General features: G+C 37.8%; 1 protein-coding gene across 9 annotated transcripts in view; it reads left to right on the plus strand.

Moving 5' to 3' along the window:
- The first annotated feature begins 1,456 nt into the window (after positions 1-1,456).
- LOC119650413 (dnaJ homolog subfamily C member 5 homolog) overlaps positions 1,457-23,519 on the plus strand; it is a 56,682-nt gene continuing 34,619 nt past the window's right edge. For 8 of the 9 annotated variants that reach the window (XM_038053205.1, XM_038053204.1, XM_038053198.1 and 5 more), the window contains exon 1: positions 1,457-1,702. In XM_038053205.1, the coding sequence (XP_037909133.1) occupies positions 1,683-1,702 (20 nt within the window). In that variant the 5' untranslated portion in view covers positions 1,457-1,682. The remainder of the gene's footprint in view (positions 1,703-23,519) is intronic. The other variant, XM_038053203.1, reaches the window with a different exon arrangement.

Consider the following 23,519-nt stretch of genomic DNA (forward strand, 5'->3'; position numbering starts at 1 on the left):
AGTTTGTCGTAGTGGAACACCGTTCAAATCTCACTAGTGGCAGAAGAATTCGTATCGAGACTGGATGTAGGATTCCAGCCAACTCAGTTGGGAATGAGAACTTCAATCAAATCAGAGTAAAAATAACGGGCGACCATGAGTTTGGTGAGAAGCAAACATCAGTAATAGAATCAGAAACTTAGGAGAAGCAAGTACAGATTGTAAGGACATCTTTTTTTGTATTCAGATACTTAACAGCACAACTGCTGAATTCTATCAACTTGATCAAATTCGTGCGCTTTCATTAAAACCCATGCTACTCCTCATAATAAGGTGGCCGAAACGAGACAAAAGGGGTATCCCCTCAAAACTTTGAGAAAGTTTGAAAAAAAAAAACAATATTGGGCGCTAATTTTCGGCCGGTGTAACGTCATCTATTTCGTGTAAGAGGATAATACAAGCTCCCTTTTCAGATATCGGGGTATATTTACACTTTGATTTGGATTGCCATCAGAACCACAACCGCCATTAGTATCAACATTGTCGGAAGGACTTTAACAATGGAAGGTTTCAGGAGAATTATGGAGGATATTCAAGCTTGAGTAGGAATCAACTATGCCGGAGTAATAGTGAGATTAATGAATAGAAGAAGAGACTGAGGAAAAAGGGCCCCGAGAAGCTCCCAACCTGAATTTGAAAAATGAGTATAATAATGAGCGAATTTTGCAGTAATAGTAATAATAGGCAGACCTGAGCCTTCAATGCTTAGATTAGAAGTTTGGTAGTCGAACATTGGACTATAAAACTTGCTACAACTTCCAAGATCCCGCACATCGGAATCCCAAGTGGGGTTTATATAGTGAAACACACAGGGTGTTTACGTAGCTAGGATGAGAGAGGAGAACAAAATACGGGAGAAGATTTTCTAGAAGTTCGTGAATTACCAACACAGCCTGGTTGCATGATTCATGTCATGCGATTGTTAGGAGTGATGGCCAATCGAAAATTGAGGTTGGGGACTCCCGAGTACTGTCACACCTTGTTTTCATTATATACGAGTATGCACTCACTTCTAAAGTTCCAGATGCAGAATATTTATTTCAAGTTTACTTTGTCCTGACAGTCAAAGTAGTAGATAAAATCGAAACAGCGATACTGAAAAAGTGCACGAGGGATTTTACACTTTTAAATGATCATAAAGTGAACGAATGCGAGATTTTGATATTAGTGAGATCACAAATATGTGTTTAACATTTTTTGAAAGATATTTAGAAATTCATACTTTCAACACATTCTTTTAAATTTGCATTTCCATTCATCCTGTAGCGAGGAACAGTTGTATATACTCAGAATTATTTTGCAATGAATCCGTTTTGAATATTTGCCGCCTACAAAACGTACTAGATTTCGCGGTTATTAATTCTTATCAAATCAGTTAACGCTTTGGGCGCCGCCACAGAGAATCGGCGTTGACATCTGAAACTAGATTATTGAGTTTATTCTGTGTGGCAGCTAGTCAAGAGGGCGAGTACAGGACGGGTTTCGAGGCCCTTTTATTTTTCATAGTTTTTGCACTCTAAATCGAACAGACGTTACTAATTTGTGTAAATACGAAAGTCGGGCGGCCCTACCTAGTGTCTCAAAAAGTTTCCGTGCAGTGATCGTGTCGAAATTGAGCATCGAGGAACACCTTCAGACGAAATATGGATAAAAGAAAACTCTCGTAAGTTATGCCGAAATTGATTTTTCCTTATTGCTTCAATTGTCAAAAAAGTTCTGGAGAAAAGTGTTCAACTTGCATTCGAAATTTCCACGATGTGGATTTAGGCCACATTTGGCGAACAATTGAGCGTGGGTATGGACTTTCTAGCAGAAAATATGTGAAACATGCGGCTGGGCGAATTGTACGCCAGGTAGAGGGTTTCTCTGGGCTGGGAAGTAATTCAATCGTCTCGTGGTTTTCAGTCTCCGCCAGGTGCAAACCTTCTGATAATCCCGTTGCCTGAGTTTATCTGACGAGAATCGCCCCGCCGGCGTTACGTGCATGAAAATCGCCGGGAGAAGATTGCAATTTGTGTTACCTGAAAATTTGGACATGGCAGCGTCGCAAAGTGCATGACTAAATTGTGTTTTTTCGCTGGCGATTGGACGAGGCGGCGTTGAAATAATCACGAATTCCGTGTTTTACTGCAGCGAGAGGCTCATGCTCAGCTGATAAGCAACTACAAAGCGAATCAAATTCTCTTATCGCGATTGCTGCTGAGTCGTTCGCGTCTGACTTCAATCTTCAAACGGTTTTCTTCGATCAGGTACTTCGGGGATAATCTGCGTTGAGATCTGCTCATACAGAAATTTTGCTTACGCCTAGGTCAGATTTACGTGGATGCGACTGCCTGGCGACTGGTTTCGATTCGATATTTGCCTGCTTCCTTCCAGTCATTGAGAAAAAACATAAACATTGAACCAACTGTTTGCTACCTTCCGTGCCGTTATGCCGTGTTTACATGCCTCCTCTGACAGCTGACTGGTTTATCGTCGATTAATGGCACATTGTTGGCCGTTGAATATGAATAGGCGCGTCGGGATCGATTCGAGTCGTCTTCACTCATAATGACTCACTGATCCGAACGAGTAAAATCTATTTTTATTCAACGAATGCAGCGGAATTGCTTAGCTTTCGTGCATGTAACTATTCGTTCGAAAAAATTACAACGCAGAACCAGCCGCCCCTGGTGATATAAAACTTAGAGAAATGCTCCTACTGACCTGCCTGCCACACAGGTAAGCTAGAGGCGGAAAGTATAAAAGAAGGTTTCCATTGATTAGTGGCATAAATTCCCACGTACTCTGTGGAAACGTGTTCGTGGATTGTTTACATCGATTCAGCGTAAAAATCCGTTTGGTTTCGTTTTATTGGAGATATTTTCGGGAATCAATTGTTTTACGTAACGATTCGAAAAATCTGAAAATGGATTGTTCCAGGCAGAATTTTGCCGCAGTCTTGCCACGTTTTTCCTTATTACTTTGTTCTGTAATATCAGAATTTCAGTACCGTTCGAAGAAAAAGTTGATTTTGGAGTCTAGGGAACCGGAAATCTATTAAAATCAGAATTTTAGTTCGCAATACTGAAATTAAACCGGCGTTTATTGTAGGCTTTTAACGGTAGCTTATGTATGAGGACAGAACTGCAATGCATCCCTTATCGAATATCGGTGGTTATCTAGTGGCGAGCCCTACTGCCAATTTTGGCAATTTTTTTTACGGGGTCCCATATATGCGAAAGGGGGTGTAATTTTTTTTTCACAGAATATGATCATGTGAGGTATCAAATGAAAGTGCTTGATTAGTACTTTTCCAAACTGATATTAGGTGAAACATTGGGGAGTTAGGGCTCAAACTGTATTCTCCAAAAGTGAAGCAGGTCTCGTTCTCAGAACCTACACCTACCTACAGCCGAAAAATCTGTTCACAATGGTGCATCTATACGAAATCTAAGCCTCAAAATACGTCTCGTCTCGATATCTGCTCAAATAAAGTTAATAATAATATTGCTATATTTTAGAAATTTACCCGAACACCCCATCATCCTAGAAATACAAGGTTTGGCATTGGTATAATGCGAAGTTTGAATTAACAATTATTAACAAAGTTATATGAACGGCGGGGTCCATGGGGTCTCTTCAGTTTTCTTTTTTTAGCTTTTTTTATTAAGGTTTTGTTTCCAAAACAAAATCTTATTAAAATTGGTTCAATGTCTGTCTTTTTTTTTTCTTTGAGGAGGTGGAAATCTTCAAAAGACACAGGTCTGGACACACCAGCGTGTGGGATTTTTACCCACTAAAACCACCCCCGGCTCCCTCCCTGCCCCGCGGAACCACCATAAGGTATTATCATACATCACGGGGCGGAGTCAGCTCACTCTAACTTAATCCCATTTCTTCTATACGCGGCACACGGCACCGCGTTTTTCTCCTTTCCTCTGCCTTTCGCAGTTTATCTTGAATAGATGCGATCATGGAATTGACCGCATCCCAATTCTCTTGATGTGCTCGGCACCAGATTTTCTGGTACCAGCACCTCTCCTAGAGTCTCCTCTAGATTCCTCCTTTCTTCCACAAATCTCCGACAGTGGAAGAATACATGCTCTGGGTCCTTTGGGATTCCATCAAAATTTGGACAGTCGGGTGAGGTCTCCAATTTAAACCTGTGCAGGTATTGGAGATATCCTCCATGACCCGTGAGAAACTGGGTGAGATTATAATTAATCTCACCATGTCGTCTCTCCAACCACTCCTTCATGGCAGGAATGAGCCTGTGAGTCCACCGACCCTTTCTCGATCGTTCCCACCGCTCTTGCCATCTATTTATGGATCTCTCCCTCTCAGCGTTCTTCGTCTGCAATAAGGGAGAGTTTGGCTTCGCATGGTATATATTCGCCATCTCATCTGCCAAGATGTCAATCGGCATCATTCCAGAGATGACGAATGCTGCATCATCTGAGACAGTCCTGAAGGCAGAGCATACCCTCAGAGCTGTCCTCCTATAGACTGCATTCAGTTTGCTAGTATTAACTGACGTGATTAGTATTACGATTGCAAATTGTCGGCACATGAATTCGTATAGGCCAAGTACACTCTAAGCTTTTACGTCAAAATTATATATGATTTTAAACTGAATATATTTTTCTTCAACACAATTATACTTAACTTATAAAATTTGTTATGTATATAATCTTCTAATTTTTATATTCAAAATCCACAAGGTGATGTAACTTTTCTAGGTTACGATGTTTACGCCGCCGCGGTTGGGAACAGAAGAGACCGACTTATTTCCATGCGGTCCTTACTGTCCCAACCAACGGCATTTTTCCGCCGCTAATTCTCCACTGCCCTGGTGCGTTCAGAAAATGAGTGAGTGGAGAGTTCCGCGCCATCTACCCGTCCGCATCCGCAACATTCGAAATAAATTTCGAATGCTGCAGATCCTGCCGCGCCACAAGTTCATGCCCGGGATAGCGGCATGACGGGTGCCTTCAGTGGTAATCCACTCATCGTGCTGGTCGGATAATCCAACAAACTGGACTGCACGCTCTGTTGTGATTCGTGACCCGAAAAGTTTCGCTGGTTCCTCATACACGTTGTATTCTGAACACGGCCAAGGTGACTTCCGCCATGCCGTCGCAACCGCGACGCTGTCTACAATTTTAACTACGTGCGCCTCACTGGGAACGGCATAGTTTCACTTATTATTCACCCGTGTGTTGGCATTGTCAGTGCTGATTTTATTTAGCCTAGAAAAACCCTGCTTTAATTAGTCGCGGCGACGATCCGGATGAATTTTCCATGGTGTACCCCTTCGGTCACTCAAACCAAGAACACTAAACCGAATCGTCTGATCGTGCAAACTAACAGCCGCAAGTACACACCATACACAAGTGACTGCAGTTGCAGAAGCGACATATCTGCACACAGTCGGAACACAATATCATCATTGATTTGAGATTGAACTCTCTTCTTCTCAACGTAAACAAGACGTTTGGAGGCGAATATCATAGCCCTAAGAATCCTTCCACAACATCGCGCCAAAACAGCATGAAGGACGTCATTGATAAAAACAAGATTTAGTATCGACGACGAAACGTAATATTGGCAGGCTGCGCCCTGAACTTCAAAGTCTTCCGAGGCTTTGCCTCGATGCAACACGTAACATTCTGTGTCGTCGCCCGAAAGTTCCTTCTTGGTGCGATATTATATATTGAGAGTCTGTTTTCTTGGTAAACGCAATACAAACTCCCTTTTGTTATGGGGCTTGCTTTCCAATTCCATGCGTTTGTCGATCGGTATATGCGCGAATATAGATATAAGATATTATGCCTAGCGTCAACGAATTTCTTCGTACCTGCGAATTGACACAAACGCAACATATAGGTGATATCAAGTATTGTGGAACGCGGCCATGGTCATATGATCTGATTCTTCGTTGTCGATCAGTTGAAAGCAAACTAATTTTATGGGAGTCTCTGAACAATGTAGCAACAATAATGCAACGGTAGAAGCTGCAAAGATTCGCTAATATTTCACCGTTGTTATGTGTTACGATCTCCAAAACTGTGTTTCTCAATTCAACGAACATTGCTTGAAGAAAGAATTTTCAGAGGTTTTCTGTCATTCAGATCATCCATCAGTATCCTAAGATAATTTAGCTTTTGTTTTTTGTTCGAGCTGTATTCAGTTTCGCATAGTAAGCATCCTTCACCTCTCTGTCAGAAGATACCGTTAGTGCATACCACTGTACTATTAAGACGAAATGGAATCTCGTAGATAAAATTCTGTCTGAAACCTCTTTCGAATTTAAAAGAACGCGCTTTTTGGATACCATTAGCACTAACCCAACACTGAATTCTTGCGTGCTTTCGGCCGATTTTCTAAAGCGCAAAAGCACAATGATGAAAAGTAGAAGATGAGCTAATTTGTGTCCTTGTACAGTAGGCTAGGACTAGTAAGTTCGTCTTTATTAGAGCTTGTTGGCCTACAGATTTCTACAAATTTGAGTAACATTTTACAAAATGATTTTTTACTCTACAACTTACCGGAGAGGAGTTCAATAGGGCATCAAATGTATTTAGTTAATGGTGGATACTTTTTAAAAACACATGGAATTTTTCCTGCCCGTTCAGGCTGTAGTTATTTAATCCCCCTGTGCAAATGGAAATTACGAGCGTCTTTGGCAATATATTTTATTTGGCTCGTCGTGAACGCTAAAATCTGGTCGGGCTCGAGGGAATTTATTATCACCGTCAACGGGCTATTCCTTGAGATTTTGAAATAGTGGTCTAGGCATACATTGTTCGGCGTTAATAAGGAACTGCAGACATGCCGCTTTTGCACCAATTCGATATCCCTAAAGTCGTCTGGCATCCTGGCCTACGCCATCGCTCCATCTCAGGCAGGTTTGGCCTCGCCCTTATAGATTTTCCTAGCTAGATCATCCTCATTCATACGGATTAAGTGACCAACCCTCTGCAACCTATTTAGCCGGATTCTATCCACAACTAAACGGTCATGATATCGCTCATAGATTTCGTCGTTATATAGGTTACGGAATCGTCCATCTTCTGCTTGTTGCCAACAACCGCGCCCAGATTTCACCCTAGATTGGAGAAATTATCAACAGTTTTAAAACTGCAGTCTTCTATCTTTATTGTTCTTATTTGCCCAGTGCTGCTCGCTATCTACACAAGGTCAGATTACTCCAGTTGTATCAACGTCAGCATTCCATCAGACGATAAGGAAGATGTGCTCACATATTACCCTGAAATGATTTGAAAATTCATCATTCATTGCTTTTTAAGCTAAAACAAATATTCTGCTATTGTTCATATGAAGTTCCAAAAATCTGAAAATTGTCATTTAAAATACAATTCTAATCACCTGTTGCTGATAAAAAGAGGGTTTTTGCAATTTTGTCATTTGTTACTCATATTATTGTTTTTATTATTGTGATGGATTTCATCAATTAATCTGCTGAGATTTTTTAAATATATTCATTGAGACGGGCTTTAAGATCAGAAAAATTGTCTCTTTTAATGTCCTTGTTCCAGTACCAAATCATCTTTTTTTGCTAACGTTTCTTCAACGTAGCTTCTTAGTCGCATATCTTTCGGTCGTCGCCAAACAGACGTTGCGCTTAGTGTAAAACCACTAAACAACGTGGTTCCTCCCGCCAGGAGTTCTGAGTATAGTCGTCAAGCAATTATAAATATATTTTTAGGGGATGTTCGTATTGAAAACTGGGAGTTTCCTTAAAAAAGCGACTATATCAAATTTAATAGCTACTATCCAGTAAACCGAGCAATTTGGTTTAGATTTCCTACCTAACCAAAGAAAACGAAACCTGTTGTTATCGGTTTTGAAAATATGAGTAAACGTCTGTAGACGTTATGTTGATAATGTAAATTTGGAAACATCAGCCTCATAAATGTTCTATCTACGAATTCTGATCCAGGTATGAATTCAAAATCAAATCCAAATCCGTCTTAGAAATCAGGTCAGAAGAAACAGTGAAGCGATCCAGAGAGAAAAAGGGAGAAATATGTTCCACAGTCTTATAGATGAAGCATCAAGAACTGGTACTGCCAAAAACATGGATCCAGTCGCAAGAAAAGTCGATTTAAATAGTTTGATGATGATTGTAAGCTAGCAACGGAACGATAGAAGACTGCATACCGGCTACGAAGCCGGGGAAAATTAACATATCTATGAACTCGAAAAACACAGAGGACAGCCGCCCCAAGCGCCCAAGGTTTATCAACAAATCGATAGGACAAAGCCACATATACCTCGATATTCATCCTGCCGAAATAGAGCGAAATCTGACTCCGAAATATGGGCATGTTGGAGCGATGTGCTGAGTACGGACAAATGTTGCCGCCACCAAGCATGGAAGAAACGGATTGTGCACTTCATTGGCGTAAGGACCATAAGTCGCCGGGAACTCTTAGAATTACATCCGATTTGTGACAGTTACACAAGCGGTAACTTATGCCCAAAGTTTGAGACAATCAATCAAGGTTTAATGAATGGGGAAGGACATATCATTCAGTACAGTAATTATAGAGTACAATTTATATATTCAGATCATGCAATCGACGGGAGATTGCAATTAATGAAGGTAAACCTCACCACCAAAAACAAAAACCATTGGTGAATTGAGTCCAAACAAGGATAAGAGACTACAACTAAAAAAACGTTCAAAATTGAAAACAGCTAAAATGACAAAATTGGTGCACGGTTGCTGACAGGGGTGATATCTACGGTAGGAAGAAGAAGTGCAACATTGCGTTAGATGGAATGATAGGGTAGGCAGGCAGCTGCTTGCGACACCGAATCGGTTAACCTTGGTTGGATGTTAGGAGGTACTTACTGAAGCAGGCTAAAACCTATAACCGGCTGTTGCCGTTTGCTTTATTACCGAGGAGGTCCAATAATAGTTTTATTGATGGCGCTATGAAGTGTAAGCCTCTTTAGGTCATTGCATTTCCAGCGTATAAAAGCTTTGGTTAGCCTTTCATAAAATTCATGACTGAGGAAGTAATATCCCATGAGAATCCATTGTTATATCAACTTTTCGCATGTTTTGGTATTGCATTATTCGGAAATAGAATTTTTTTGATATCAATATTAGGGTGGTTGGATTCAAGTTCACCACGCCACTTTATTTGGCCGTAACCCGAGAGGCACCTACATCAAGATGACACTGAATTCTAGATCTCGTCTTTAAAGTTGCGAAATAGAGAAATCTAAGCGGCTTGCTGGAAATAGGACACGCTATATAAACTTTTTAAGTTCGTTCAATATTATGCATTTTAAAATCTGTGACATCATTAAAAGGTGTAAATTGATTTGGCCTTTTCGAAACGTTCTTGCAAATTAACACTTTCTTAGATTGAGAAATTAGGAATGCTTTCGTTACTATCCTAATAGCTGCTGCAGATGTGCCGCAACCTATATATTGTGGTCGAAAATTTGCTGTTGCGTATTGGCAAATATTCTCAACACAAGGCTTATGGTGCAAAGTTTTTGAATGGAATGATTTCGTGAAATTTTGTGTTTACTGTATGGTTGCCTGTGAAATTTTTTTTGTGCAGTTTTATTAATAGTCCGCTTTAACAGGAATATTTTTACTGCAGTCAGAAAACGTGAGAAGCTAGAGAAACATCTTTTAAGTAAATTATCAAATTTAAATATTGAAGTAAATTTCTTCTCTGGCATTATATCCGTATAAACTGTTCCCTTTTTCCAATCTGATGATTCGTATCTGTCCATCTGTGATACACAATTTACTCACAGGTCCAGTCATTGCCATCAAATATGGAAGGAACTAGCAAATCCCTCACGTTCATGATTTCGAAATGAGGAACATTGACGATATCAAGTAAGGTCTTGATAAGAAATTTTTAAAATCTTCCACCTGAGTTCAAAAATAAGAAATGGGGCGGAGAAAGCGAGTTGGGGGAAGATGGTTGAGATATTTACACAGTACATACACAATATGATATCAAGAACATTTCAACGACAAATGAAAATTCTGTGGAAAGTTTGGAATAGTTGTTTGTATCCGGACATGTATTGACGATGCAGGCACATTAAAGCACTATGTCTAGGTCAAAATGGTATTGTACGAGGCAACAGTGTTATTACGCTAATTTGTCTCAGGTCAGGTATTCATACACAGCTGGCCATTTTTCTTGGCTTTAGTTTAGAAAAAAATCAAAGCTGATTATAGATGTTAAAAAAAAAATTCGTTTCTGACCTTGTACATATTATATACTACGACCACGTAAAGATCACACAATTCTAAATCGTAAAAAACTGATGAGATTCAGCTTTTGAAATTTTGAAACTTTATTTGACAATATATTAGCTGACCTCTTCTTGAAAGTTTGATATTAAAATAAAAAATTAATATGTAATTTCCATACTTCAGGACTGATGTTGTGACCTAGGTTCAAATTCCTGTTGTCATGGCTGCTTGTGTTCATCTTTGTGATTGTCTCGCTTGCAAAAGCATAGTTTCACTGGAATCAAATGGGGTTAATATGACCAGGAATATTGTTCTATACTCCGCAAAGGTGTGAACAGGAAGCATATAAATTGATATTGTAATTTAAAGGTTTATACTTTTTAACAGCGCATTGGAAGTGCTTTGTTTAGGACGGTACCGGAACCCCTGGTTGTGATGCCTTAAGATTTTGTTTCTTGCAGTGACGTAGAGTGTTAGAGAAGTTTGAAATGTTAAATGTAGCCAGCCATAATCTAGGCTAATCTGATGGCTGAAACTAATTTATGTTATATAGGTTTTCGTTATCCATTTGACATGGAAATATACAGTGATGGAAAAAATAATGAGAATAAACCCAAGCCAACAGTTCGATGAGGAAAAAAATTGTCAAAGCTATATATTTATAATAATCGCTGTTGATGGTTTTTCCTTTCTCAAGATATCAAAATACTGATGCCATAGCCTTGCCACCAATTACTGCGTTTTTTGCACGCTTTGGAGTTGGTTCACTATGTGCAGTCCATTCAGGTGACGATCGTTTTGCTTCTGGTGTGAAATAATGCAGCCATGTTTCGTCTATCGTCACATATCGGCGCATAAATTTGGGTTTTTTATGGAGGAAAATCTTCAAACTTTACTCAGAATAGTCACTCGTTATTTTTTAACAGAGCTTTCACATGCTTGGACATGCGATTCAAACACGGTATGTAAAACACATTTCTTTGAAATCTCTAGAGCCTCAGCTATCTTCATCAACTTCACTTTGCAGCTATCCAAAATTATTTTGTGGTCTTCTTTGATGTTGCGGCAACAGCTGCAACCATATGTCAAAAAGCAATGTTTTATTAACACACGAAATTCCTTTTTATCCATTTTCTTCAAACAAAAGTTGCTTCACTCAAAATGCTCTATAGCACAAACTAATAGTTCGACAGCTGTAAAATTTGTATACGTGAATTATCAAAGTTAATAATAATAATAATCGTTGGCGCAACAATCCATATTGGATCAGGGCCTTGAAATGTGTTAGAGCACTTCATTCAAGACCGTAATGGTACACTACAGGATTACAATATCCCGTAGGAGGCAATGTGGTCAGCATTGCGCTCGCCCGAGATTATTACCCTGGTTTGACTTTGGTACTCATTCACAGTTGAGTCGACTGGTTTCCGACGTCAAATCACGATACAAATTCCACTGCCCCCAGTGAGATTTGAACAGCGACCTTCCGTATGACAGCCTTGTGCTCTAACCACTCAGCTATCCGGATAGCATCAACGTTAGCGTTAACTATAAATCATATGAATTTATTAGTAGTGGCGCCATCTGTGTGTTAGCCTACGAACTTTTAAACCCAGTTAGCTTGTAAATATAATAGCAGAGCCATAGACAATGTATAACATTGTCGTTTTTTTTTTATCCATTCCTTATTAAGATACACAGTGGCGGAAAAATAGTAAGGACAAACCCATGCCAACAGTTCGATGAGAAAAAAAAAAACATTGTCAAAGCTATTTTAGGTTAGAGATCATTATGAAAGCATCTTCAATAGCGATACTTTATTTTTGTTTCGCTATAGTAGTTGCTGATGATTGAACGCAGAAGCATGATATTATCAGTCGGGCACATTTTAAGCTGGAAAAAATAATAGAGGTAAAAGCCTTTTTTTGTCCTAGAAGTAAAATTTTGGTAGAAGTACATTTTGTAAGTCATTTTTTATAAATTAAATGCGCATCTATGATCAAAATGTTTTTCTTTTAAAAAGGGAATTTATGGTAAAGTTGCGAAAATTATAAAACAAATAGTAGATGAATTTGAAATAATAAAAAAGCACTAGACTTGTTAGGGACTTGAAGGGAACAAGTGGTTCCCGAAATATCGGTATTTGCAAGAATAAATATCTACACCAGCGAAAAAGAAAAAAACGATTTTTTTATTATTTCAAATAATTAATCGCTGGAAACACTGCATAATTAAACTCAGATAAATAGTAAATATTGTACAGTGCTCCAGAAAGAAGTTTTCAAACCACTTCATAGACTTCCAAACCAATATAAGGAGAAGAAAGCGGGATGCGATTACAAAATTCGATATGTTTCTGGGCCATGTATCCAAAAACAGCCTATTCAAAGTATCATCTGATTTGAAAGTAGAACATGATGCTATAGTTATAAGTTATTAAATTCAAGAGATAAGATCGATTAGAGATCGTCTGCTACTTGTAGTCCAGCCTAAAAATAATAGACTAGTTTTCTCCAAACTACAATTTTTTGTTTTTAATGTATATATATATATTTCGAAAGCGACTTACCCCCTTCTTCAATACAAAGCTATTAAAAATAATTGGGATTGTAAAATTCAATAATTACTTGCTAATTACCGCGTCTCGGTCTTATTAATTTCGAGGGGTAATAACCTGAATCTGTGTTTAGTAATTGCGTCGCGTCTTCTCTCAAAATTTCTAAACTTTCCCAAGGGTCCAAGGTTGTCGTTCCGTATGTATGACTATATGACGCAAGAGTTCAGCTCAACTATTAATTATAAAATTCAGCATCCACTTCAAGAAATGGGATTAGGTTGGAAGAGCTGCAAAGTAAAGTATTGCGCTCGGTTCGTTTGCACCGACTGAAGTCTTACTACAGAAGTATGTAGTTTTAGACGAAAGCAAAAATTGAAATTCATCCATAAGCACATTCTACGCCTAAATCGGGAAAACGTGCTTTGGTGCAACGGAACTTAAATTAATTGGTTTGGATTAGACGAAAAACACTATGTTTGGCGTTCAACTAGAAGTACGCCATTAAGACCGGAAAGCATAGATTTAAACCAGCCATCATTTCGAATTGCGTTTCAGCTGTTGGTGCTACTCTTCTCTATTTGGTGGAAAAGAGGAGAAAGGGCTCAAAATATGACCCTCAAAAAGTGAAACAGGTCTCGATCTCAAAATCTTTCTCAATCGAAAAATCTGAAAAAAATCACACACAAAGCCCTAAAATATATCCCGTTTCGATACACAAATAAAGGTAATAATGGTATATTAGCATATTTTACAAATTTACCCAGAAACCTACCTAGCTACGCCTAGCAAATTGAGTCTGAATCAGTATCCACTTGATATCAGACAGGACTAATTGGACAGAACATTTCTTCCAACTATTTTTTGGCTTGCGAACTCCTCTTTTGGGCTAAGCACCCAGTTTTCCACTCCGGTCGGTCATGAACTAGTGATGTAGACTAAGAACTCTCTCAATTATTAAACAAAAATTTTCGTTCAGCTTTCTTATGTATCCCTTTTACTGCCCACACAGTCGATTTTATTTTTGAATAGGCTGTAAAATCTGGAAAATCCAAATCGGGCAGCAAAACAAATTGATAACAAGTGCATACACCACAATAAAAAAAATATCGAGATCGAAGAGAGCTTTCTATTCAAAACGGCGCATTATCTGTTAATTTCCAAATACTATAAACGATTCACAAATATTTAAATCTAATCGAAGTACTTTGATCACAAACGTCATAAATCAAAATGATCAGAAAGTCTATTTACACAATATATTTATTTTTACCATTTCTTCATCAGTGATGTGCATGTCGAAACTCAACCCGCGTGATATATGTACATCCGGGAGATAAAGACATAATTCCATAGATTATTATCGAAATGTCCGCAGTTTTTCACCGGTAGTAACTGGAGATTACTAGTAAAATCTTCTAGTTATATGTAGGCGAAAGTGTCTGGATGCAATCTGCTTACTACGAGAACAAATATGAAACCCATTGTTATGAAGTAGGATGTTTCACACATGCACTTAATGGATTGGTTTCGCACTTCCCTTATATAGATAAACGAACGTGGTAATTATTTCCCCAAGAAAATAATAAAAAGTACTTAGTAGTAAATTTTGTAATTAAGGCCGAAGAGATAGGGAAGCGAGGGGCATAATTTGGTTTGATTCTGGAGTATCTACAGTAACTTGAGATTTAAAAAGTTTAAAGTCTTTGTTATAGTGTCTTTACATCAAATCTAGGTCTTGAAATATTATATAAACGATTCCAATATCTCTTCAGCAAGTTTTTTTTACGAAAAATCAATTGTCAAAACTTTAAACGCGTTTTCCTTGAAACCACCTTATCAAAGTTTCGGGAAAGCATTCACAAAGAACTATTTTGCCGATTTAGTTGAAATTTGAATCCCTTATTCTACACAATACTCATGCCGTTATGCGGAACCTCAAAAATATTTAATTTTCTAATAATACTTTGTTTTAACAATTTAACATAAAAAGAAAGGAATAGGGCAAATTTGAATTTTTTTTTACGAATTCGCCATTTTCTAATTTTTTTTTGTTGCAAATTTGAGGTTCTGCATATTTTGAAAAGTCTACAGAAAAGAGAGAAATTTAGTTTTTTTTTAATTCAGACCACTACAGAAGACTGTGTACTTTCTCGAATGAGACCATCTCTTTTTTTAAGGAGTCTACTTCGGCAGAAAAAAACAAGTCGGGAAACCGGAAGCTAGAGGCTTCAGGTATGAAAGGTTTTGTGTATTTCTTTTATAAAGAGATTTGGGTGCGTATTTGTCCCATTAGCATGTAGCACGTAAAATATGCATATATTATGTGAAAATAGCCACTTTCAAGTGATATTGACATTCATAGTCTCGAATTTGCAGAGAAGCGACAGCTTTGACCTAGTATAACTTTGTTAGTAATAGTGAGATTTTCACCAAATTTAGCAGGATCATGCTCTATGCTGTAGCTTATATTGTTGCAAAATTTTGTGATTCTAGGGTGAACTTAAGGGGGGTTTTCCTGTCAATTACTAAAAATTATAGTAATGTACTATTATTAACTTTATTTAAAAAGGTATCGGTATGGAGGGTATTTCGGAGCCTAGGCACCATATAGTGACAGCCCCCTGATTTTTTTCAGATTTTTCGGTTGAGTAGTTTCTGAGAATGGGTTCGTTAAAAAAATGACCACTTTCAACCCCCCACACCCCCCACATTTTCAACAAATGTCAAAACTAAGACTGGTTTCCAAAAGTACTAATTGAGACCTTTAATTTGATACCCCACATGACTATATTTGATGAAAAAAAAATTTACACCCTCCCTTTGCATGTATGAGGACCCCCCCTTAAATTCGTCGTAAAAGGATGTAACTCACTATATGCGTGAGCGTTCACAGTTTCCACCTTTCTACCAAATTTGGTGACAATCGCTACAACCGTCTTCGAGAAAAATGCGTGTGACGGACAGACAGACAGTAAACCGATTTTAATAAGGTTTTGTTTTACAAACAAAACCTTAACAAGTCGGGAAACCGGAAGCTGGACGCTTCAGTTACGAAAGGTTTTGTGCATTTCTTAGTACGTAGCACGTAATATATGCATATACAATATTATGTGAGAATATCCACTTTCGGATGATATTGACATTTATAGCCTTGAATTTGCAAAGAAGCGACAACTTTGACGTATTATAACTTTGTTAGCAATAGTGCGATTTCCACCAAACTTGGTAACATCATGCTCTATGTTACACCCTATATTGTTGCGAAATTTCGTCGTCCTAGCATGAACTTAAGGGGGGTTTTGCAGCGAATTACTAAAAATTATAGTAATATACTATTATTAACTTTATTTGTGCAGATATCAGTATGGAAGGTATTTCGGAGCCCAGGCACCATATAGTGGCAGCCTCTTGATTTTTTTCAGATTTTTCGGTTGAGTAGTTTCTGAGAATGGCCCCCGTAAAGGAATGGTCACTTTCAACCCCCCGCACTCCCCACCTTTCTAACAAATGTCAAAACTAACGTTTTCGAAAAGTACTAACCGAGACCTTTAATTTGATACCCCACATGACTATATTTGATGAAAAAAAAAATTACACCCCCCTTTTGCATGTATGGGGACCCCCCCTTAAATTCGACGTAAGAGGATGTAACTCACTGTATACGTGAGCGTTCACAGTTCCCACCTTTCTACCAAATTTGGTGTCAATCAGTATAACCGTTTCCGAGAAAAATGCGTGTGACGGACAGACAGACAGACAGACGGACAGACAGACAGACAGACGGTAAACCGATTTTAATAAGGTTTTGTGTTTACACAAAACCTTAAAAAGAATTTTGTGATATACGTTGAAATTTCAGATGTCACACTGCACTACTGCCTTCAGCATTAATGTTTGATGTTTGCCTATTTATATTAAAGACAATAATTAGGTCTGTAGAAATTTTAAAAACAACTGACTGCAATGAGCGAGCTTGGCAGTTGAAGCGCATTGCTGTGGGTATTTGAGAATGGTTGGCATTTTTTATATTAGTGTGCGCGTTCCGATCGATCTCAAAAAGTTAATAATAAATTATTATTAAGTTTATTTCAGCAGACATTGAATTGGGACGTTGAGGCCTAGATTCCCATATCCCGAATTTTTTAAGATTTTTGGGTTGTCTCCTGCCTCACTTTAAGTTTACACATTTTGACCCCTTACTTCCCTATTTTGCAATCTACGTCGAAACTAAGATTGAGAACTTTCATTTAATGCCCCAGACGAGTACATTAGGAGAAAAAAATGTACACCCCAACTTGCATGTATGGGAAGCCGCCCTTTAAATTTCACGTAAATGTATGCCACTCACTGTTTCATAGTCTCCATATGCCCACGAAATTTTGGTTGTTTCGGAGAAAAGTGCCTGTGACAGATAGATAGACAATCGATTTGAATTTTTATTGTGGAACGATCTCACAATCACCAAAGTGTCAATCTCGTCCGCAAAGACTATCAGCCCATCGGCAATCACCGAACACTGTGGCAACCTTGTCGTCAATATTAGTGTTGGTCCTGAGAACTTTCCTAGCCTCTTTTTGCTAAAAACCGAAGAATTCATTCCCTCCCTCCTCGATAATTATCATTTTCCTAATCTGTGGAAAGATGCTCTCATTACCCCTCTACGCAAAAGTTGTGCTCATACGCGCGTTAAGAATTACCAGTCTAGTGTCCTCTTCTCTTCTTGTTTCAAAATTTTTGAGAGATGTGTTAACAATTGGTTAGCTGTACACTTTGACTTTGATACTAGACACGTCATCTGCACGGACATTTCTAACGCGTTTGACTGCATAAATCACACGGTAGTTTTGTTCAAATTCGTCTCTCTTAACACTCTTAATGACCGAGTGCATGGCTCGCCTCCTACCTTTCTAACCATCTCTGCCATGTTTCTTTTGATGGTTTCATATCCTGTTCCTTTTTTCCTTCTCTGGTGTACCACGAGGTTCCTTTCTGGGTCAACTACTATTTTTATTCTTCATTAACGACCTGCCTTGTTGACTTTAATCGGATTATCTTAAACTTTTTTCTTCTGTAGCTTCTCACGCAACTGTGATTGTCTTATCATACAAGAAATTCAACATAATTCAACCCGATTCCTCTTCTCTAAAAAGAACTTCCCTAGTCTGAACTATTCCATCCAATTCCACTCTGTTAATCTGCCAAACCTAAAATTACACAGAACTTTTCTCGATATGGTAAGTGTACCCTCTTTAGACTTTCTACTGGCATCACACCCGCGCATTTGCAGTAGCATTTGTAGCAACATATAGTGCTTACCGTGTTACAAGAGTGTGACATAGTTTGACCACCTCAATTTTATGTTTGCTTTTACTAACGTTTCCGAATTTTGCATTTTTTGGTTTACTATGATATTATGATATTGTCGGACAATAAGATTTAAAAGTTTGATTCTCTATTTGTTGCGAAATAATAGTCGAATGTCTCCCGAGTTCGAGTGCACCGTATCTCTTTCTAATGAGACTATGTTTTTGCTTTGATCTGCCATGCCTTCAATGCACTTCGCCTTCATGTATAAACAATACTGACAACCAAGTTTAAATCTTGAAGCTTTCCATTTCAATTATAAAGAGCAATAAAACCAAGAAGCACCACTAAGTGTCTAGTCAGTCTGATATAGTAAAAAGGGGTGCATGCAGATGAGGGGTAGTGAAGATAAAGTTTGTTTACCCATCGTAAGCGGGGGGAAATATGATCTTATTACTCATCGAAATACATGTTTATGCAGTTATTTTAAAGACATATTTCTTTCTTAAATCCAAGCGAGTTGCGCTCATTTGTCGACATCAGATATGAATGTTTCGCATTACGTTGTTTGTATTATATTTCAGTTCTATTGCTTGCGATAAGATATTGGATAACAGCACCGGCTAAAACTTTCGAAATATTCAGCGTAAGGTTTACGAAGCAAAGCAAAAGGTGGAAATGATGGAGAACGGAAAATAAAGGAAATGGAAATGTTTTAAGACTTTCATTCAATTATGTTTTTCCGTCTTTGTAAACTTCTTAAGTTCAAAATATAAATACATGTGAATGAACTTGATTTGTACGTTGAGTCTCGCGAAGACTAAGTACACACACATCTTCCAGTTATGAGAATGAACTTTTGTTCAAGATAATCGAATGAATAATATGTCATATCTCAAAAGACGGAATGAGTGCAGTCTATTGTCTTATGTGCTTGCTCAATTAAAATTATTCACCCACTATTGAAATAAGAGTAGAAATGCTGTGTTTTTTTATTTCTTCAATCGATAAGAATTGGGTTGACCTTAACCTACATTTTTTTTTCAAATTGTTCGGATTCATAAATTCAGAATGTACGTATTTATGCCCTTCTCTTTAAATCATTTTGACCCGGTTATCGTGCCAAGAAGTGTCATAATCCTTCAAGCTCAATTAATATCGTGCCAGTTAGTGTTTATATCCAAAATCAAATCCTAAATTCCTAAAGGAGTAGAAGTTGTGTTCATTAAATTTAACTAAAAAAGACACAATTGTCTATTCTATAGGATCATGACTTTACTTTAGAATATCCCCGTTGGATGATATATCTATGATTTCTTCGGTATTTTCTTTAATGTTTGGGTGTTTTTTTCCAACAGAATAAGAACCGGAAAAGATGATTAATACGTTTACTTTCGTTCACTCAACTCATTTGAAATATGGACGCCCTCACATGCAGCGAGTGACATAATTCTGTGTTGAATTTAACAGGGTACTTACAAAAGGGGTATATTTTTTCACCAAATATAGCCATATAGGGAATTAAGGTGGGGAAAGGATCGGAAAGTCGATTGTTATATTGCACCTTGTAAGAAATATTGTCAGGAATTTTGATGTCATTAGATGCAAAACTTTTCGAGTTGTAGATAATTGAATCTCCGCGTGCTCGTCATTAAGGGGGTCATTCCGTGTGTCGGATCCGCGGAATTGAATTTTTTTGCATCAATTATATTTAGATATAGTGTAGAATATATGGGCAATGTTTTTTTTTAATATTCGGAGTAGTTCGGAAATTATAATGTTAAACACTTAATAGGTCACATGCCAGATTTATGTCGGTCGCCGTAATAAACCGCGTATTTATCGGTCCGAATAATGTTCGAATGATTTCGCTAAAAGGACAAGAATTGAAGCCAAGGCTGTACATGTGTACAATGTTGACGACTTATTCAGAACATATTTCTACCGTCCATAAACTAGGATAATTGCGATTCATTCAGTAGTTTTTTTTATTCATTAAAGAAGCCTTAAAAAACACCAACATTCACAAAAAAAAAGTTTAACACGGCGCCAAAAATGTAGCTTTTAATATTTTTAAATAATCCTAGCTTGCGGACTGTAGTTAAGTATGCACCTTAAAATGCCGTTTACTTTTTTTTCGTTAAAATGATCGCAGCGCCCTCTAACGTGGCAGCAGAAAAACACCATTTTGAAGATGGGTGTATAAATTGCTCTGTATTTCAATAATGAACTATGCTATGGGGCTGGAAAAATTGTAACGCGTCCTCAAGATATTAATAAATATATGGTGAAAAATTCGTATTTGTATCTTTATCCAGTTCGTTACAAAAAATTTCTAAAAAAAGCGAAAGAAAACGGCCTTCACACGAGATGACTCCCTTAACAAAACGAGAATCGCATATCGAAAACGGAACGCAAATCCCAAGCTGCTACTTAAAAGGAGAGAATTTGTCGTAGGATGAAGGAAAGGAGTGATTTGGATCATGCAGTTGCTTTATGGAGCTGGAATCGACGTTTCTATGTAAATTAAAAAAAAATTGTTTGTATATTTTTTTCGCATACTAAATACTCAATTCTAAACAAAGGACGGACCCTCATTGAAGACACAGGCTGTCACATAATTTGGAATCTCAACGATGACACAGGTTCCACTCAAGTGTTTTGGTGAGATTTTCCAAATAAGTTGGTTCGGACTCTCATTGTTGTTCTGGGTAAAACCTCCTACACACACCATCCCATGAGGGCATCTTTGCTCAGATCTTCATAGATAGGCTTGTTGGCATCCAAAACATCCTTGGGAAGAGCACTATCTGCGTGTTTGAACGAATCCAATAGATTAGCAGCTGCAGCTTTTTGCCATACGAACCAAGAGTCCGCGTTGAGTCATCTCTGAGGCGTGGTTGCTTAAATGGTTGTCTATTCCTTAGTTTTGTTGCGATTCATCTCAAATACTCACAATATTCTTGAAAGGTTCTCCATTTAGAAAATCAAATAAAAGAATGCAAAAGTTTGAAAATGCTACCCCCTACTTGTTGCGCGGAAAATAGGTCATTTTCACGATTTTTTTTAGAAACTGTTTTGAAAGATTATTATACCATTTTAGACTCCATACAGTAAACAATTCTCAGCAATTTTTTTATTGAAAAATGTTCTAGTTATATTACAAACAGCAAACCGCCAAACCAAATAAATTTTTATTTTTATGTTTTGCAATAACCAAAATTCTGGATAGCTGCGTGATTAGAGCACAAGGCTGTCGTACGGAAGTTCAAATCTCACTGGTGGTAGTGGCATTTGTATCGTAACGGGATTAAAACAATCACATTTAAATCAAGGATTCTCTGAAACTATTCAATTGCAAGATTTGGAGAAGTGCCGCAGAAGCCTTCTACATGACATCTAGACTACAAAATATTCCCCCTCCCAATATTTGCTTAAAGATGTTAACAATAATATTATATACTAGCTGACCCGGCAGACTTCGAACTGCCTCAATCGATTTGTCAGCTCGAACGATAATATTATAGCTGTCAGATGGTATCCGATCCAATGCTATTTTGAACATGTTTACTAAATTGTTATTCTGATCCGGATAGCTGAGTGGTTAGAGCACAAGGCTGTCTTACGGAAGGTCGCGGTTCAAATCTCACTGGTGGCAGTGGAATTTGTATCGTGATTTGACGTCGGATACCAGTCGACTCAGCTGTGAATGAGTACCTGAGTCAAATCAGGGTAATAATCTCGGGCGAGCGCAATGCTGACCACATTGCCTCCTAGTGTACCGTTACGGTCTTGAATGAAGTGCTCTAACACACTTCAAGGCCCTGATCCAACATGGATTGTTGCGCCAACGATTATTATTATTATTCTGATGCAGAAACATTTGTAATTCATGGACAATGGTTCTCTTCACTGTTGGATTGTGAGCACAACGATTATCAACTTCCTCATCTGAATTGCCCATAAAATAAATTTGTAAAAATCGATAATCTGCATCAGGTACTGGTAACAGTGTCCCCAATAAGTGGTAAATTTGTCCTTGTATCTGTAATTTTTAAAAATTTGTCGATTAATTATTTCCGATACATACATTTTAGTACATATTGAATATTATAAAAAAATATTATATACCAGAACCTTGAAAGTGAGCATGAAATTGTCCTGTATAATATGTGTAGCGCCAAATGATATCATCTGGAAACAGCTGTTATATTTCTGAATGTTGGCCAAGAAGTGCTTAGAATCATTTCCAATCCCAGAAACTAAAGATCGTAAAGGATCTGGTGGTGGGAGCAATTGTGGCAATTTTATTTTGCCTCCAGCACAACATAATCCAGTAGATTCATGAGTGTATTTTAACGCCTTACAATATTTACAAATTATTTTCATTTCCCCAATTGTTACCGATTTGTCAGCACTATAATCAATTGCCGGATCATAGTGCAATGCAGCTCGTTCAAGAATCACAGGAGCGTTCCGTCTGCGGATTCGATCAATTTCATTATGTCGTGATTGCTGTTGTTGTGTTTGATGTGCACGAACTCGTTGCATTCTAAGCCTATCTACTTCATTATCACTCACTAAATAACGCAATTCTGACATAGCAATACGACTATTTTCTTGATCTGTCTCTCTCTCTGGTCATCAGTGCGGTTAGCACGTGAGGTAGCTTTTCGCAGATTTGATTGACTGTGACGACCTAAGTCAGGTCGTCTTCTCCTCGGCATCGTAAATTGTAAATAATCAAAGTGAGAAAATTTTTCGCTCACTTAGCAGTAAAGTGTCACAATCGCAAAATATCAAAAAAAAAAAGAGCACATTTACTGGAATGTCGTTATCACAATTCTATTTTCCAATACAACATGTTCTGAGCAGTGAAACATTTGATGTTTTTTGTCTTTTTAGAAATAAAAGATTGTCACTTGGTTGTAATATGAGATCCGATGAACATAGTGAGTGATTGAACTTTATTGAATATCAATAAAGTTCAAATTGATTCTAAATTTTATTTAGAAAAAAACGTTTATATGGGAAGAAGAAAAGTGCTGTTTTTAGGGTTTTACCGGCAATTATTCGAATTTTTCTCACCTTTTAAACCTTCCCTAGAACTCCACGAACATTTCAAAACCAAGATCACATAAATCCGTTCAGCCGTTCTCGAGTTTTAGCGAGACAAACGAACAGTAATTGATTTTTATATATAAGATTACTATATTTCGGAAATTTGCTAGAAATTTCTCTAAAATTCCTTACAGAATCATTAGGATCGCAGTAATATCGGCCATAAAGCAGAGTACGACACTGGAAAGTTCGTTTCTTGTTTCATATTGAAAATATCGCCTCTCGCCCCGAAAAACTACCATTGCAAGAAACCTC

This window comes from Hermetia illucens, chromosome 2 (assembly GCF_905115235.1).
Source record: "Hermetia illucens chromosome 2, iHerIll2.2.curated.20191125, whole genome shotgun sequence".
NCBI classification, from domain to species: domain Eukaryota; kingdom Metazoa; phylum Arthropoda; class Insecta; order Diptera; family Stratiomyidae; genus Hermetia; species Hermetia illucens.